We start from the raw sequence: 16,976 nt of genomic DNA on the forward strand, positions 1-16,976 counted from the left end.
TTGCGTTACTTTTTATATCACTAGATTAATAAAAAAAATTATAAATTTATGTAAAGCGACTTTCTTTTTTTTTCTATTCATTTTTAATTTACGTAACAGAGTAATTTTATTTATTAACAAAAAAAATTATGGGCTAAACAATTTTTCTTTGACAAGACTGTTAACTCTAACTACCAAGACTGCATCAAAGATAATTTTTTTAATTAACTTTTTACCACAAACGGTTACTTAAAAAAATTAATAAAAAAAATTTCATATTTTTTATACTGGAATTAATTAAAAATTTTACTTAATTAATTTTCACAATTCAAATTTTTTTTTTTTTTTTTTTTTTTCAAATTATTTACAAATAAAATAATTTATTTAATGATAATCTAAAGACAAAAATAAAAAGTCTAAGCAAAGGTCAATGAAAGTTTTTTTTTTACTTAAATCTATATAACTAAAAAGTCCTTTATTTTTCAGAGTTTTTTTTTTTTCGTTATCAGATGCACACTCACGTCTCGCGCGACTTTACGACTACGAAGCGTCGATAATTCCTGGGTAGAAAAGGTTCGTAGACGAGAAGGTAAACGTGCACAAGTTGCACGAGATCATTTTCACCAAGTGAGCTTATCCGATCGCGAAAATTGCACGCGGTTTTATCACGCACTAGTCAGTACTTATCGACCTCGTAGGTGATCTTTAGTAATAATTGAGTCACGGTAGAATAAATTTAAACAATGATAGTGTTAAATTTTAACTTTTTACTTTTCAATCTTATCCTAATTCTACTCTGTCATTATTTTATTTTTATAAACTAACCGACACTTTTTTTTATTAATAGCAGAGAAACCTGAGGCTGTTTTTTTCACGGTTAATAATTGCGGAGATAATTATTACTGATTACGAGATTAGGAAACACGAGAAAAAACAATGAAGTAAAGAAAATTATTTTTACTAGGCGCCAGTTTGGATTTAAAAGTTTTGAGGACGATGACAGGTGAGGGTGGAAAAGGCGGGGGAGAGACAAATAATTGGATGAGACTAAGAGAGATTGTAAATTATATTAGTTACCAAAGCTGTAACTATTGTTAATGTAAGAAAGCTTCTATTCACTCTACGAAATAACTCATGGGAATTCTTTTTTCATTTTTAGTTTTTTTTTTCTGGCTCTGCTAATTTTATTTGACGTGTCAATTTGTTTCAGTACGTGTTGACATTAATGCTCATAGTCGTGTAGTTGTGTTGTGACAATAATTAATACAACAGAAATACCCTAAAAAAAATGATCCTGAAGGTAGCGGCGATTAATTATTTTCGGACTTTTTTTTTGACGGTTTAATTTAAAAAGAAAAATATGCACATGTAGGAAATTTAATAAACTATAAGTGCATTTTTTTGAAATATTTTTTTTTTATGTAATTTTTCGTTTTGAAAAAATCCAAAAATTGGACGGCTAATTTCAGTATCATACAGAAATGATCCTGAAGTTAGGTCAATTAACAATTTCCGGTTTTTTTTAACAATTTTCAAAAACTAAAAATATGCACATGTAGGAAATCAAAAAAGCTACAAGTGCATTTTTTTTAAATATTTTTTTTTTTTATTAATTGTTTATAAAAAAATTCAAAAATTATTAGACGGCTATTTCAGTATAAAAAAATTATCCTGAAGTTATAAGTCAATTAACAATTTCCGGTTTTTTTTTAACAATTTTAAAAAACTAAAAATATGCACATATAGAAAATTAAAAAAGCTACAGGTGCAATTTTTTGAAATATTTTTTTTTCCTTAAATTATCGTTAAAAAAAAAATCAAAAAATTATTAGACGGCTAAATTCAAGATCATTAAAAATTCTTCATAAAAATTATAACTTTTTCTTCTCTTTTTAAAAAAAAAATAAATTTTCTTTATTTTACTTTTAAAGAATTTACTAAATCAATGAAAAAATTTACTGGAATTTAAAACTTGTAAATAAAAAAATTTATGTAATTTTATATTTATTTAAAAATATAAACTAATGTCGTCGGTTATCCGTGAAATCGAACGTGACACGTCCGTTTTATAAATACGGTGGGACAAATATATAATAATTATAATAATAATGATAATAATAATAACAAGTGACGAGACAAATCGTAGCAACAAAAAAACCAATGGCGTGTGAATAAAAAATTATATATGTATACATACATATATCATATTATTAGACGTATAATTAAATATTTGGTTAAATTGGAAAACGTGTAACGGTTTTCATATTTGTAAAAAGTGGATGATATATAAATTAAAGCCAGCCTTCTATCTAAACACATACGGTGAGTGGTAAGAGAAAGATTTATATTTATCTATACATATATATAAATATAAATATATAATTTAGTTATCAAAGCATATATATATGTATATATATATAAAGATTAAATGTCAATAACTTTAGCCGTTCGTTAACAAATAAACCCGTATCACCTAAACGTAAGCGTGCGTCTACTATTTACATACAATAAAATATATAGAACTCGTAACGTTAATTTATTATTGTGTTAAATGTATGTGTATATATATATGTATGTGTGTGATGGACAAAATATTAAATTATAAATTTTTTCGAAAGATGCAGAGTAATAAGTGATAATTTCATGCTTGCTCTCGGTCCTCACTGACTTTTGATGCTGTTTTTTTTTTTTTTTTTTTTTTCTTCTAATTAGCAACAATCGCGACGATAATTAATCTCGTCAATGCTTTCAATTGTCACTAATCCATTAATTATTATTATTATTATTTTTTAGCATCTCTCGAGATTTGAATTATTTGAGGATCATTAGTCCTGTACTACACCAGAGCTTCAAGATGCAATTTAAATTAATTTAATAAATAATAAATGATTAGAAAATTGTAATTATTTTTTTTTTTTTAATTTTTCATGATCAAATTATATTTTAATTGATAAATTTAATTATTTCGGGCTGACTTTCTTTAGTAAAAAAAATTAAATATTTAATTTATGTTGTGAATAAATGAAAGTTGTGATATATAAATAATATATGTTTATTTTTTATTCATATTGATATTTATATGAATAATATATGATAGTAAAAATCTCGTTAGCTATGTTTAGTAAAATATATTCTTTTTTAAATATAAATTAAGGAAGTCTATAAGTCGCAATTTAAGGAGGGTCCTTAATCATTTTTTCAAAACTTTTCTCTTAAACATAACCTTTAAATACAAAATTGAGAACAAGGCTCGATTTATTACTTTATAATCTCGGTCTACGTTTTCATTTTGAAAAAATGTTGATTTGTTGAAGAGAAAAAGTGGACAAAGTTTTCAATTACTGCACAAATAAAGAAAAAATTTCAGACCCGTCTTAAAAAAAAAAAATATTTGATCTTTGTTTGTCAAGTTATTTTTATAAGATTGTATATATCTAGTATGAATTTATATAAACTTGAGTGTGATGTTGATATACTGACTGAAAAACTCATATATCACACGAGTGAAGTATCTTATATGTACTTATTTGTACTAAATTTATACGATGCTTTTTGTAAGAATATTTAAAAAATATACAGCAATATATCCGCAGAAAATGACTCAATTTTTGTAAAGGTCAACTAACTGTCAGTTTAGTGTCATGTGTCAAATAAATTTTTTTTTTTCAATATGAAGTTGCTAACCGGTCTATAATTATTTAAAAAAAAAAAAAAATCCCTGTTTTTAATATTTTTTCAAGGATTTGGCAGCCCGACTTTTAATTTTCCGCCATTTTGTTATTTTGAAATTAGCGGACACAAATCTCCGAATTTTTGTTTCTTAATATCGATTGCCAAAAAAAAAAAATAAATTAAAAATATGAATAAATAAAAAATGAAAAAAATAATGACACAAAATTTTTGACACCGAGTCCAAAAATTTCTAAATTATCGGTGATTTTCACTATAATTCTACACTGGCCCTATATTGCGCTCTTAGTAATTTTTATCAAAATTTTTTTTTGCAAAAATTACCTAGTGTATTATTTTAAACCTAAACGATATATTTCTATCTAAAGTCAAATGCGAATGTCAGATATTTTTAAAAAAATCATTTCAGAAAACTGTACAGTAATTTGTTTAAAAAATATGCAGGAATACTTCTGATGTCTTACTATTTATCAGACATTTTTTTTTATCTATAGTTAGCTAATTTAAAAAAATTACCAATTTCCGTTAAAATTGAATCCGGACATCCATAAGTGCCCTTGCATAATTTTGATTTTATCTATTAAATTACGACAAAATTCTAATTTTTTTTTTTAACATGCTAAAACTAACCTTTTAAATTGAAACTAAAAAATGGCGGTAATTAAAATTTTTGCTTATAGACTTCCTTAACATAGCAAAAAATTTTTAGTTCAAAAATAAATTTTAAAAAATTAATAATCAAATTTAATAGATACATAAATTTAAATTAAATATTTTTGAATTAATTTAATTAATGTGTTAATAAGTGTGAATATAGCATACATGACAAATTTAAAATTACAAATAAACGAATTAAATAAATAAAAATAAAAAAAATGCACATAGTTATTTTCAAATTTTCTAAATGTGTATTTTTTAAATTTCATTAAATTTTTATTTAATTCACTTATTTGAAAATTTGAAAATTGGCAATTGTCATCTACTTCACACTCTTCATGTGTTAATGTATGAATCAGTGTACTGGTTAATAAAAAAAAAAAAAAGAAAAAAAGTTCTGGTGCAGCAATTAATCAGGAAGACCGTTTAGTTTTTTATAACCAATGGAAAACTAAAATGATATTTATATATGTAATAAAAAAAGATGCGGAAGGCTTTCTAGCTAGAAAAAATGCAACAGCTCGTCTAAAAACTACGAGGACTAACACCATTGGTTATTAATGTCATAAGTAACCCGTAACTGACACGTACACTGCGAAATAAAATGTCACCGGTCGGGAATCGTTTCGAAAGCATATTTCTCTATGTTTTTATACAAAACAATATAAATTTATATTAAAGTCTGCGTTAATTTAAATATATATACATTTCATAAATAAAAAACAAAAAATGCATTATCATTATTATTATCATCATTATTTTTGACGTTTGAAATTTAAAAAAAAAAAATGACTTTCGAAACACCGACTGGCTTAAAACTGTACGTTTGACTCGTCTTTTTTTTTTAAAATTGTATTTTTTTTTTTTTTAGTAAATTACAAAAGAAATTCCTTGAGTTGCTGTAATTTTTATAATTCCAAAATGCTGCACTTCATTAGGGATGCCACATTCCATTTACATTGACGAAGCTTTCGAGAGTATTATCAGCCTTTATTTTATATTTTTAATTTAACGGCTAAAGCACAGTGCTTTTACAAAATGGAAAATACTACCCGCCGAGTCTAGCTTGGCGAATTGCGGATTAAAAAAAAAATTTTAAATTAATAAAATATTATATATATTTAATACGACGTGTGTATGTCTTTTTTTTTTTTTACTTTCATGTGAAAATGTACGATATTTGCAGAAGCAGTATGGTGGCTGAAAATTATTATTAATACAGCGAGAGAGGATTAGTAAATATAAATATGTAAATATTACAAGTAAATACTAAATATTACTCAATTATGAAAGCTTGTTTTTTATTTACTCAAAATGTGGTAATTTATATATTTATTTATTTATAAACAAATATATTTTCATTTAATATTAAATGAAAACCCACAGCGAGACCGTTGAGGAAATTTTTAAATTTCAGTAAAAAATTTGATTTGAAAAAATTTTGGCATTGAATTTAATAAATTGTAATATATATGGAAAAATATATGAGGAATTGTTGAAAAATTATTTAAAGTATATGTTAATTAATAATGAGAAAAAAAAAATTTTAGAAACATTTTGAAAATTTAGCCGTAGGACAGTTCAGAAAATAATATCTAATATATGAGAAATAATTTTTATATAAATAATTTGAAAAAAAATATAGAATTAGACGTAAATAAGCAATTTTGTACCAAATAATTCCTCGGTAGCTAAAAAATGTTTTTTCAAATAGTCGAGTGTTGAAAAAAAAAAATTTGAAAAAATTGGATACAAAATTTTTTTGAAAAATTGAGTCAAGAAACTTGATTTTGAACAAGTTCAAAATTTCATTATAATTAACTTTTTTTCTTCAAATATTTCTGCAATGATGTCAAGTTACTTTAGATTAACTGCACTGAAAAAATTGTAGTTCTTACAACAGCAGCTGTAGTTGAGGTTACTACAAGTTAAAGTAAAAAAATGCTTTAAACCGAGTCGTTTTGAAAAATTTTCGATAATGAAATTGGCTATTTCATAGTTCGTTATACAAAATTTCTATTTCTTATGAATTCGCTTACTTTAAATTTTCAAACTATTAAATTTTTCTCAAGCATTGATCAATAAAAGCACGTAGAAGCAATTCGTGCTCGCACAATTTACAGAGAAAATTTATTAAAAATAAATTTAAATCTTAAAAGCTATTTTCTGAAAATGACATCCTGTTGATTGACACGTTATTGCTTATTTTCGTCCAATTATATTTGAAATTTATAACTAGAGACAAGATTTTTGCCTTAATTTTGAAATGATTGATTCAAATGTATGATATTAAGGCGAAAATATTGGTTTTATCAGAAAAATTTTCAAACAAAAGTTGTAGGAAATTTAATTTTCTAAAAAAAATCTCTCTTATGATTTTTTTAAACAATCAATAATTTCACCGTAATTCCAAAATTAAGATTAATAATAAATGATTCAAATTTTTGATAATTACCAAAATTTTAATTTTGAAATTACGGCTTTCTTATTAGTCCTATGAAAAAATTATAAGAGACACTTTTTTTATAAAATTAAATTTTGAACAACTTTTGTTTGAAAAATTTTTTGATACGACTAATGTTTTCACCGTAATTTCAAAATTAAGATTCATAATGATTGATTCAAATTTTTGATAATTATGAAAATCTTAATTTTGAAATTACGGCTTTCTTATTAGTCCTATGAAAAAATTAGAAGAGACATTTTTTTTATAAAATTAAATTTTGAACAACTTTTGTTGGAAAAATTTTTTGATACGACTAATATTTTCACCGTAATGCCAAAATTAAGATTCATAATGATTGATTCAAATTTTTGATAATTACGAAAATCTTAATTTTGAAATTACGCCTTTTTATTAGTCCTATGATAAAATTATAAGAGACACTTTTTTTTATAAAATTAAATTTTGAACAACTTTTATTGCAAAAATTTTTTTATACGACCAATATTTTTCCCATAATATCAAAAATTTCACCCAATTAATTATTAATTATTATTTTTAAATTAAAGCAAAAATCCTGGCCCTATTTATTACAAAAAATAATTATTGTCCCGCTATTGGTCTCATTACCCTGCATACAAAGAAAAACAGGATTTCTTACCACAAAAAATTTTTTCTTGTCCCAAAAAAATTTCCATTTTCAATTTATAATTCAAAAAATTTCTAAGGGCAAATGAAATTTTTCGCGCCAAAAAATCCTTTTTTTCTTTGCAGAAATTTAAATAAAAAAAAGCTTTCACAAGAATATATTTAAAAAAAAATGTATAAAACATTTATCTGCTACTAGTAATATATTTTTTTAATCTGAAATAATATAAAAGTAGCATCCTCCCTCGCTTACTTAACATAAATCAAGAAACACTGGCAACACTCGTTTCAATCGATGTCCAACAAACATCGTTTATTTTCTTGAGGCCGAATAAATTTTCCTTCCGTCTGCACAATCGATCGATCACCGTTTCTATTCTATTTCCTACTCAGCTTACCTACATACGTACTACTAAATGTAAACACTTACATATACACACGTTTAAGTTAAAACCAATAATACTTAATATCAGACATATATGTACATTTTTATGTAAATGCCATTAAGATTGGCCTCGCCTTTACGTGTCGCAGCATAAACTCCTCGCATGATCATCCAGTTTACCCTCAGCTCTCGTATAATATTTAAGACTTTTGTCCAACAGACGTCATTAAATACTTCCTCGATCGGTTTTATTCCCGTGAAGATTCAGTTTTAGATCTTCTATCGCCGACAATTATTCTTAAGAGCCCACGCGAGAAAACAATACTATGCACGAAATGAGGCCGTGGGAACTAAATTAATAGAATTTTTTAAAAAACGTAGAAAAAAAAACCAATAGATAAACGATAAACTTACGCAGTAAATAATACAAGATTTAAATTTTCATTAATTATTCAAATACATAATTTTTTTTTTATGAAAATTAAAAGTCGTGACTTTAAATAAATTAAATGTTAACTTGATAAGATAAAAGAATTTAAAAAAAAAAATCCTTGACTAAAAACAAAATTTCGGTCATGAAAATATCGATTATATAAAAAGTACGTTGATGAGTACAATCCGGCAATAGAGAGTTTAATTAATCCTAGATCGAGAAAGACCGGGGGTCATCCGGAAACTGTAAGCGGCCCGTTCGCCGCCGACTGTGCTTTACCACCTTCTTCTTCAGTCCATCGTTTCGTATACACCCCAGAGAGACGTGATTGGTAGTTACGATGGCGGATGCGACACGCGAGGCGAACTTCCGGCATGAAACGCCCGCGAATAAAACGAGCTCCATAGTACGTGCTGAATTGACGACGATGAGACGAGGTCGAATTCAAACTAACTAATGCAAACGTCCAATTCAATATAATTCTTACAGTTTCCGTCAAACGATTTTATCATGAGATTGTGCCATTTAGGATTTCCAATCTACGTTTCATTATTGAATTACAGTTTCGTTAAAGATTCAAACACTGCTACTATTCATAGTCCATATTTGTAAACACACTAAATTACCTTACGTTACATTATTTTACTTTACTCTACTCTACTGTACTCTACTCTACTCACTTGATGATAATTTAACTCTATATAACACCACGGTCACACTTACGGCCTATAACCGGGCGTCCTGAATATGCAAGCTCACCCGGATGCCGCATGTCGCCGAGATGTATTACTGCGGATCTTATAACCCCAACCTCACTATTAATGTCGACATTGAGTTACCCGTCATCCATATTGAAAACTATTTGCATTTTAAATGTTTTTTTTTTTATGACGGATTTTGAATTACGCGACTGAGAATTTTAAAGATTCTTCTTACTAATTATTTTTTGAAATAAATTACCTGTCATATTTATTCATATATTTTATTTAATTATTATTTTAAGGGAAGTAAAAAAATTCAAATTGTCACATAAAACTTTACGTTACGTTAAAATTTAATGGTGACATTAAAAAATTTTTATGGGTAATATATATGTATATATATGTATGATATATATACTTATTTCAAGGTAATGTAAATAATTATTTAATTTATAAAATTCATTGAGAAAAAAGTTTGTAGTGAAAACGAAGCCGTCGTCGGCTGAAAGACGACTGACATTTAGAACCGCGAACAAAACGAATAGATTCTTTGAAAGTCACGATGTCTTTGGAATCAATGATTCCTTTCAATTACCAAAGTAGTACCTAGACTGTCTTTCAGTGTAATTTATTTTTATATTCATTGACAAAAATTCAGTAATTGATCTGACATTATTACGAGTTCTCAATTTGTCGATATTTAAATCGACAGAGTAATTTAATTATTTAAATGTCATATGAATTTGAATGAAAATAAAAATGTCCGAGTTACTGAGTGACAAGGGATAAAACAAGACGATTTCAGACCAGGATTGACTTCTCTAATTAAATAATATACTTGGTGTAAAAAAAATGTATACGCTAATATTCCAGTGGAAATTTAAATCGAATACAACCTACTCGAGATTCTGGAAACGTGAACTGAACATGCGTAAAAATAAAATGTAGACCACTTATATGACTCAAAACAAAACTAAATTATTTAAAGAAAATTTTATTGCTACTAAAAATTGTCAAGCTACGAGTCCATGAATAAAAATTCTTACCGTAATAAAAAAAAATTACGGGACATTTTAGACATAAATCTTCCAGATTATTAATTCCTTTACAAAGAAAAATACGCAGAGATCCGACTAGACAATTTACATCTAGAACGTCACCTAAATTTTTTTTTACAGAATTTTTATTCATGGGCTTGTAGATTTTTGACACTTTTTTCAATAAAATTAATTAATCTCTAATTAATCTCATTTTGTTCCAGTATAGATCAAGTCTGTGTAAAATGCACGTGTCTTATTGCCATTTCCGGTACGTCGAGTCTTTAATATGTTCAGATCATGATTCAATGACAAGTAGAACCAGTATACAATTTAAATTTCAATTCTGGGGTAATTAGATCTTTGAGCGGGAAATTCAAATTTTTAAAATTGCAAAAGTAAAATTTAATTGTAGCATTAATTATTACATGAATTTTTTTCGACAAGACGACGGCAATGACGGTACTTTTATTTCTTTAGTCATTTATGGTTATTATAAAAAATAATTGTAATTTTTAATTTAAAATCTGCATTGATAAAAATAATAGAATATAAAAAAAAATAATTTAGTAAGAAGTCTCTTTAAGTCTTTAGAATATCGCTCGTGGATCGATATAAAGTAGTTTTCTCTTTACTGTTACTGTTACTGTTATATCCTGATGGCTGGTGACTCAATAAAAATGAAACAGAGTTTTTAACGAGTGTTGCCAGTGCACTGAAAGATACAAGTGTGTATGGGAACGCAGGATCATCCAAGAGAATCTGGACAACGTAAAATTGTAGGACGTCGAGCTCTTGAAACTCTTGAGACGTCTTTTATCTGTGGAAATGACGTTAAAAAAAAAAAAAAGAAAAAAACAAGAAGAAGGAAAGAAAAGGAAAAATAAAAAGAAGCCAGAGTTAAGGATAATGAAAGTAAAAAAATAAGATAAGAGGGAAAATAAAAATCAGTAATAACAAAGACGAAAGTTTTAACGACGCGACTTTGATATGGAGTAAAAAGTTTGGGCCCTGGGTGATCCTGCGTTACCGAAACAATTACAGCTGCCCCAGTATCTCCGCTCAGGATGTCGTCGTGTCACCAGAGGAGAACAAAGTTTACCAATAAAAGCCAAACCATCGATGGTATGGGACAAAAAAGACCCGAGAGTTAAGTTCTGAGTCTAGACCTCGAATTATCGATAGTAAATTTTTTTATTTATTTATTTATTTATACTCCTTCTTTTGGCAACTTTCTGACTTGCAAAAAGATACGACAAACTTTTTATTTGATACAAACATGAGGTCTAACTTTCTGAAAGTGGATAACTATATGATTCCGATCAAATCTACCGGTCAATCGACATCCTGAAGAGACGCTCGGGCAATACTGGTCTTTTTTTTTTTTTTAAATTATTATTTATTTATTTTCTTTTCATTTATTCATTTTAAGTCGCATCCAGAGGATTACGATCGCTTACCTTGCTTCCGCGTTCATTAAATATTATTTCTACATCCAAAATAGGACCGTATTGCTGGAAAAAAAATAAACAATTTTTTTTTATTTTTATCGTTTCAATAAAAATGAATAAAATATTTATAAAAATAAAATGAAACTGATACGAAGTAAATATTTATTTGACTTGAGCTTGCAAAGGGAATTTACTTTTCAAGATATGTAGTAAGAGAATATATGTATATATATGTGAAATATTGGAGTACATGATATTGTTAGTATCTTATAGAGATTATGAAAGAGTATTTGCTTTTGCTTTGAGTATATTTGTTGGGGTGTTCAAAGAAGTAGAGGTAAAAGAGAAACTCACTCCAAACATTGCCCTGAGATCAGGGTCTCTGAAACGAAAAGGTATGTTGCTGACGTGAAGTCGCTTTGGCTGACCCTTGAGGTCAGTTCCTTGTGTCGCTGTCGCCGGTGTCGTCGCTCCCGACGTAACGGGCACCATGCTGTTACTTTCAACTCCACCCTCAGGGCTTGCTTCAGTTCCACCTGAGGCTGGCGCTGGCTGCTGACCTCCGCTATTTGCTGCTGCTGCTGCCGCCGCGGCTTGCACTGCTGCTTGAAATACTTCTGACTGCTCGGCGAATATCGGAAAATAGAGGAAAATTTATTATTAACAAGTTCAAGGCTTTTTTATTTTTGTAAAAAGAGAAAACTTTCGTTAAATATTTAAATCAACTGAGCCAATTATTAACGTTCATAAAATAGTAACTTTTTTAAATTGATTTCAACTCTTGCATAGCATCAGCTGCCATTTTTAACCCAAACAATTTTCAATTGATTTTTTTTTAAATTTTATTACTGGATATAGGACTGGTCGCGTTTTCTACCGGAAATTGAGATTTTTAACATTTTTTCGGAAAATTCACAATTTATCTTTCAAAATAAATATATTTCTTAGAAAGCTCACTAATGAGACATAAATTATCTTCAAATAGTCTACCTTTGACGTAAAATATATTTTTTTCAAATGTTGCAAATTTAAAAAGTGGCGCGAATTTCAATAAAAAATGTTTTTAAATGAAAATTACACAGTTAGGAATTTAATGTTAAATTAAACACAAATTGTGTTACAAACGGTTACACAAATTTTAGTGTTAATTCAACACATGAAGTTTGTGTTGATCTTTAACACAAATTTATGTTAAATAATTGAACACAAAATTCTGTTATTTTGACTGAAAATTTGTGTAAATTTAACAGACTTGTGTCAAAATTAACTAATAAATATAAGCACACAATCTAACCAACTCAAGTATACTGATCTACCCTTAGTACAACTGATGTCAATTTACCAAACAATTAGTTAGATTTTCAGTGATTTTTATAAAAAACGAAGCTATTAATTATCCTCCCGTAAAATGAGAATTAAAAAATCATTGAACCTGATGATAAAAATATTAAAGTTATCTATGATTATATTTAATTGTAAATCAATTATAATCCAAATTTCCTTGCAGACAATGCTGCTACAATGCTTTGCTTGGTTATAGTAATGAAAAAACGCGCGGGAGTGTTTAGCTAAACACCACAAATTTTGTGTTAATTTTCGAATAACACAATAAATGTGTTACATTACAGATTTTCTAATCATGCAACATAAAAAATCAGTTAAAGTTAAATAACACAAACGGTTTGTCTTGAATTAACAGATTTCTGTGTTGAAAATCACCACAAAAAATTAAACTAAATAATTTTTTAACACAAATACACTACTTTCTAACTGTCAAAAAAATCTAATAATCGAAGTTAAGGCTTCTTCATAATTGTCAGAAATATATTACAGTATTTATTTAAAGACAAATTTTGAAAACTCTCAAAGTTGGGATCAAAATGTCACCGTGTCAAAATGACACACTGATACCCGTCATATCACAGACATCTGCCATTCGAGGATTAATATTTTATCAACCTGTAGTTACAATGAAATTTTTCAAATACCAAAAGTACAAAATCAAAATCAGTAACTTTTTTCTACAGAGCAACAAGAACTTTGCCAATAATTATTAATAATTAATCAAAATTTATTATCTCAATAACAAAAACCGGATCTAGAATTGAACCACAGACTTAATAAATTGTCATATTTTAAAATGATAATTAATTAAATATTGTAATTAAAATAGATCAGTAATCATATATGTTAATCAGATTAATAATTGATTAAAGGCAGGTCCTCGATTGTTAAAATGTATGTGTGTATGTGTAAATAGACGAATTTAATAATTCATAACCCAAAATCTATGCGAATGAAATTGAATAGATTGTCGGGTGGATTGTAGATTTGAAATAATTAAATTATTGGCAGCAGAATGAATCGCTTTGAATAAAGTTTATATTAATACTGAACAATGTTATAAATCAGGTGGTGATCATCAATCTCACTTTGTAATAGTAAATAGTTGTTTGATATTACAGGCAATATAGCGGCAGATGTTGTAGATCGACGTGGGCGCATACTGTTTGATATTCTAACACAGTTGTCTCGTTTCCTATCATCTCTAAGTAGAAATGGGTGCCTTTACGAGCTGAGAATACTCAGGACATTGAAGCTTAGCCAACCAAGAAGCTTACGAACATCCCAGAACTATCGCTTTACGTATTCAACTCCTCATCCTCCCATTCACGATTTTCACGATGTAGTAGATGTCTTGCTACTGTTCTCTTCTCGTGTCTTCTCTATTCTACTCTACTCTACTCTACTCTCTACTTTGCTTCTATGAAAACTCATGTAAATCGGGAATAACTAATTGAGATAAAAAGACAATGTAAAGTTCTGTCGGATAGAAACGAACATGAAGAAAAGAAAAGAAAAAAAAAACAATGAAAAGGTCGGAAAAGTTGTTTTTATATATATATATATGTATTCTTCTTTGAGTTAAATCCCTAAGAAGTCTTGGAAAATTTTTCTAGAAGAAAAAACTTTTGAGAATGAGAGAAAAAAATTTTACGGCTGTACTCGAGGTTGGATGAAAGAAAAAATAAGTTTTTCTGGGATTATCAGAGGAAGTGCAAGAAAACGAAAAGAGAAAAAAGAAGTTAAATAAATGAAACGAAACAAAATAAATTAGAGAATCACGAAGCAAATGTTTGAGAATTATTAGAGGTAGGTAATTCAACCCCAAATTTTCATGAAACTCAAAGTTCGCTTGGTGAGAATATTTCACAAAGTTCACGTACTCTGCCCTCGACACAGCAATTAGAGGATAAATGAAATTATTCCATGTGGAATCATAATTCTTGTAAACTAAGGAGTTTAATAGAGGTTGAAACTCGAAATGAATGAGTTTCACTGGTTTACAGTATATATTTCAAATGTTAGATTAGAGCTATAAATGTTCATCAATATGTTATTATTTTGTTTTAATTGAATATATATAAAACTTTCTAGGAATTATAGATTTTGAAAACACCGCGGTGTAAATATTCTTTACCGGTGTTAAAAAAAATTTCCTGGTGTTAAAAATATTTAACTTTGAATATTTTTACTTACACCATCCTTACAATTAAGTAGTGTTTTAATTAATTAATTAAATTATTGGTGATTGAAATGTTGGGCGTAAAATTGTGTAATTTTTAAATAAATTACATATAACATAAATAATTATTTTAATAAATACATAAAAAAATTGAAATTCCCGCCAAATAATATTCATTCAATTTTTGTATTTTTTTACATGTAATACATTTTTTTTTTTTCTAATTTCTATATGGAATTTTTTTTGACACCTATTAGATACCGATATTTTAACACCATCTACACCAGAATTATTTCATTTTAACACCGCTCTGTAGTGTACACTGTAAAAAAATACGATACTGGTTAGCCGACGACTAATAATTTTTGGATTTTTTTTCAAACAATAAATTATAAAAAAAAAATATTTGAAAAAATTACACCTGTAGTTTTTAAAATTTTCTACATGTGCATATTTTTATTTTTTTATTTTTTGTAATTTAGTTGTTGAAAAAAAAAAATCAAAAAATTACTAAGTGCTAACTTCAGGATAAAAAAAAATCGCGAGTGAATTTCAAAGGATTACGAATTTCATTTAAATCCAAACTCACTCCAGAATTACTCCGGTAAATTTTTACAGTGTATATACAGAGAAAAGAATGTTTTATATTTATCAGAAGGAAGTTGGCGTAAAAGCTATTAAATATTTTAATATGAAACATTGGATTATTAGATGCAAACTCGGAAAAGGTTGTTTTTTATTTATTTTAGTTGTTGTTTATGTAAGTATCTTTAGTTCATTTTATTTTTTCGTATTTTTAATTCATGCTCTTTGCGAATCGCACGAGGATAAAATACATAGAGAACTTTACAACATAAAAAATATGGGGTAAAATTAATAAATTTGAATTGTAGAGTTCACGCGCTACGGAAATTATATAATTTTTATTATCTCGATTAACTTTTTATACAAAATAATCAAAATATATTGTGATTTATCAGGTGAAATTGTGAGAAAAATCTCAGAAGATGTCAAGTTATAAAACGTGAACTTTTAAAACGTGATATAATATTAAATAAAGTACTTAGAAAAGTATTTCGATCACTAGACCGTTTCAACGGTGAAAAAAATATGAATTTTACAGTGAGTTAAATTGTAAATTTAAACTTTATTTTATAAGAATTCAATAGTATTGTAAAAATTTATGAGATCAGGTTTTATATATATATTTTTTTTTAAATTTAATTGTAACTATTTGCGATAAAAAATAAAATTATCTTTAAGCTTTTATGTAAACAATTTAAAAACTTAATAATAATTTAATAACATGATCAAACAAATTTATCAGGCTTTAAAACTATCTATAGATAAAGTATTTAAAAAGTAAGTTAATCGAAAAAAGTAATCTGTTAGATAAAAAAAAAAAAAAGAGACCGTGTAAATCCACACTATCCCGGTATTAAGGTTGTCGGTGTTAAATTTAACACCAAAAAGGTATTAAATTAATACCGGTAACGGTGTTAAAATTTTTCCTGGTGTTAAAAAAAAAATTTACCTTAAAATTGGAATAATACTGAAGTTTGCCGCCATTTAATAACTTTTGGATTTTTTTCAAAGGTATAAGACGAAAAAAATGTATATTTTGAAAAATTGCACCTGTAGATTTTTTAATTTTTTATATGTGCATATTTTTATTTTTTGAAAATTTTTAACTGTCTTCTAAATTTAAGATCATAAAATCGAAACGTTTTTCTGGCGACGAAATTTGAAAAAATTTGTGTAATTTTACTGCTGAAAATGACTGAAGGGGTAGTTCCGGAAGTTGGGGTGGTCTGAAATTTTTGCCTGACATACTAGCAATTTGATTACACCACTACACCATTGTCACATTTTTTTAACACCACTTTTTTATAGCGTATAAAAATAATGATAGTTAGCCGAGGCTTGATAATTTTTGGACTTTTTTCTAAACAATAAATTATAAAAAAAAAAAAATTTGAAAAAATTGCACTTATAGATTATTTAATTCTCTACATGTGCATATTTT

At 27.0% G+C, this 16,976-nt stretch overlaps 1 protein-coding gene across 2 annotated transcripts in view; it reads right to left on the reverse strand.

Annotated features, from left to right (window-relative positions):
* Positions 1 to 16,976, reverse strand: part of LOC103579606 (RNA binding protein fox-1 homolog 2) — a 130,816-nt gene that overhangs the window by 59,962 nt on the left and 53,878 nt on the right. For both annotated transcript variants that reach the window (XM_008561044.3, XM_008561045.3), the window contains exons 3-4: positions 11,779 to 12,045; positions 11,434 to 11,487 (exon numbers count right to left, since the gene is read on the reverse strand). In XM_008561044.3, coding sequence (XP_008559266.1) covers positions 11,434 to 11,487; positions 11,779 to 12,045 — 321 coding nt within the window. The remainder of the gene's footprint in view (positions 1 to 11,433; positions 11,488 to 11,778; positions 12,046 to 16,976) is intronic.

This window comes from Microplitis demolitor, chromosome 2, assembly GCF_026212275.2.
Source record: "Microplitis demolitor isolate Queensland-Clemson2020A chromosome 2, iyMicDemo2.1a, whole genome shotgun sequence".
Classification (NCBI taxonomy): domain Eukaryota; kingdom Metazoa; phylum Arthropoda; class Insecta; order Hymenoptera; family Braconidae; genus Microplitis; species Microplitis demolitor.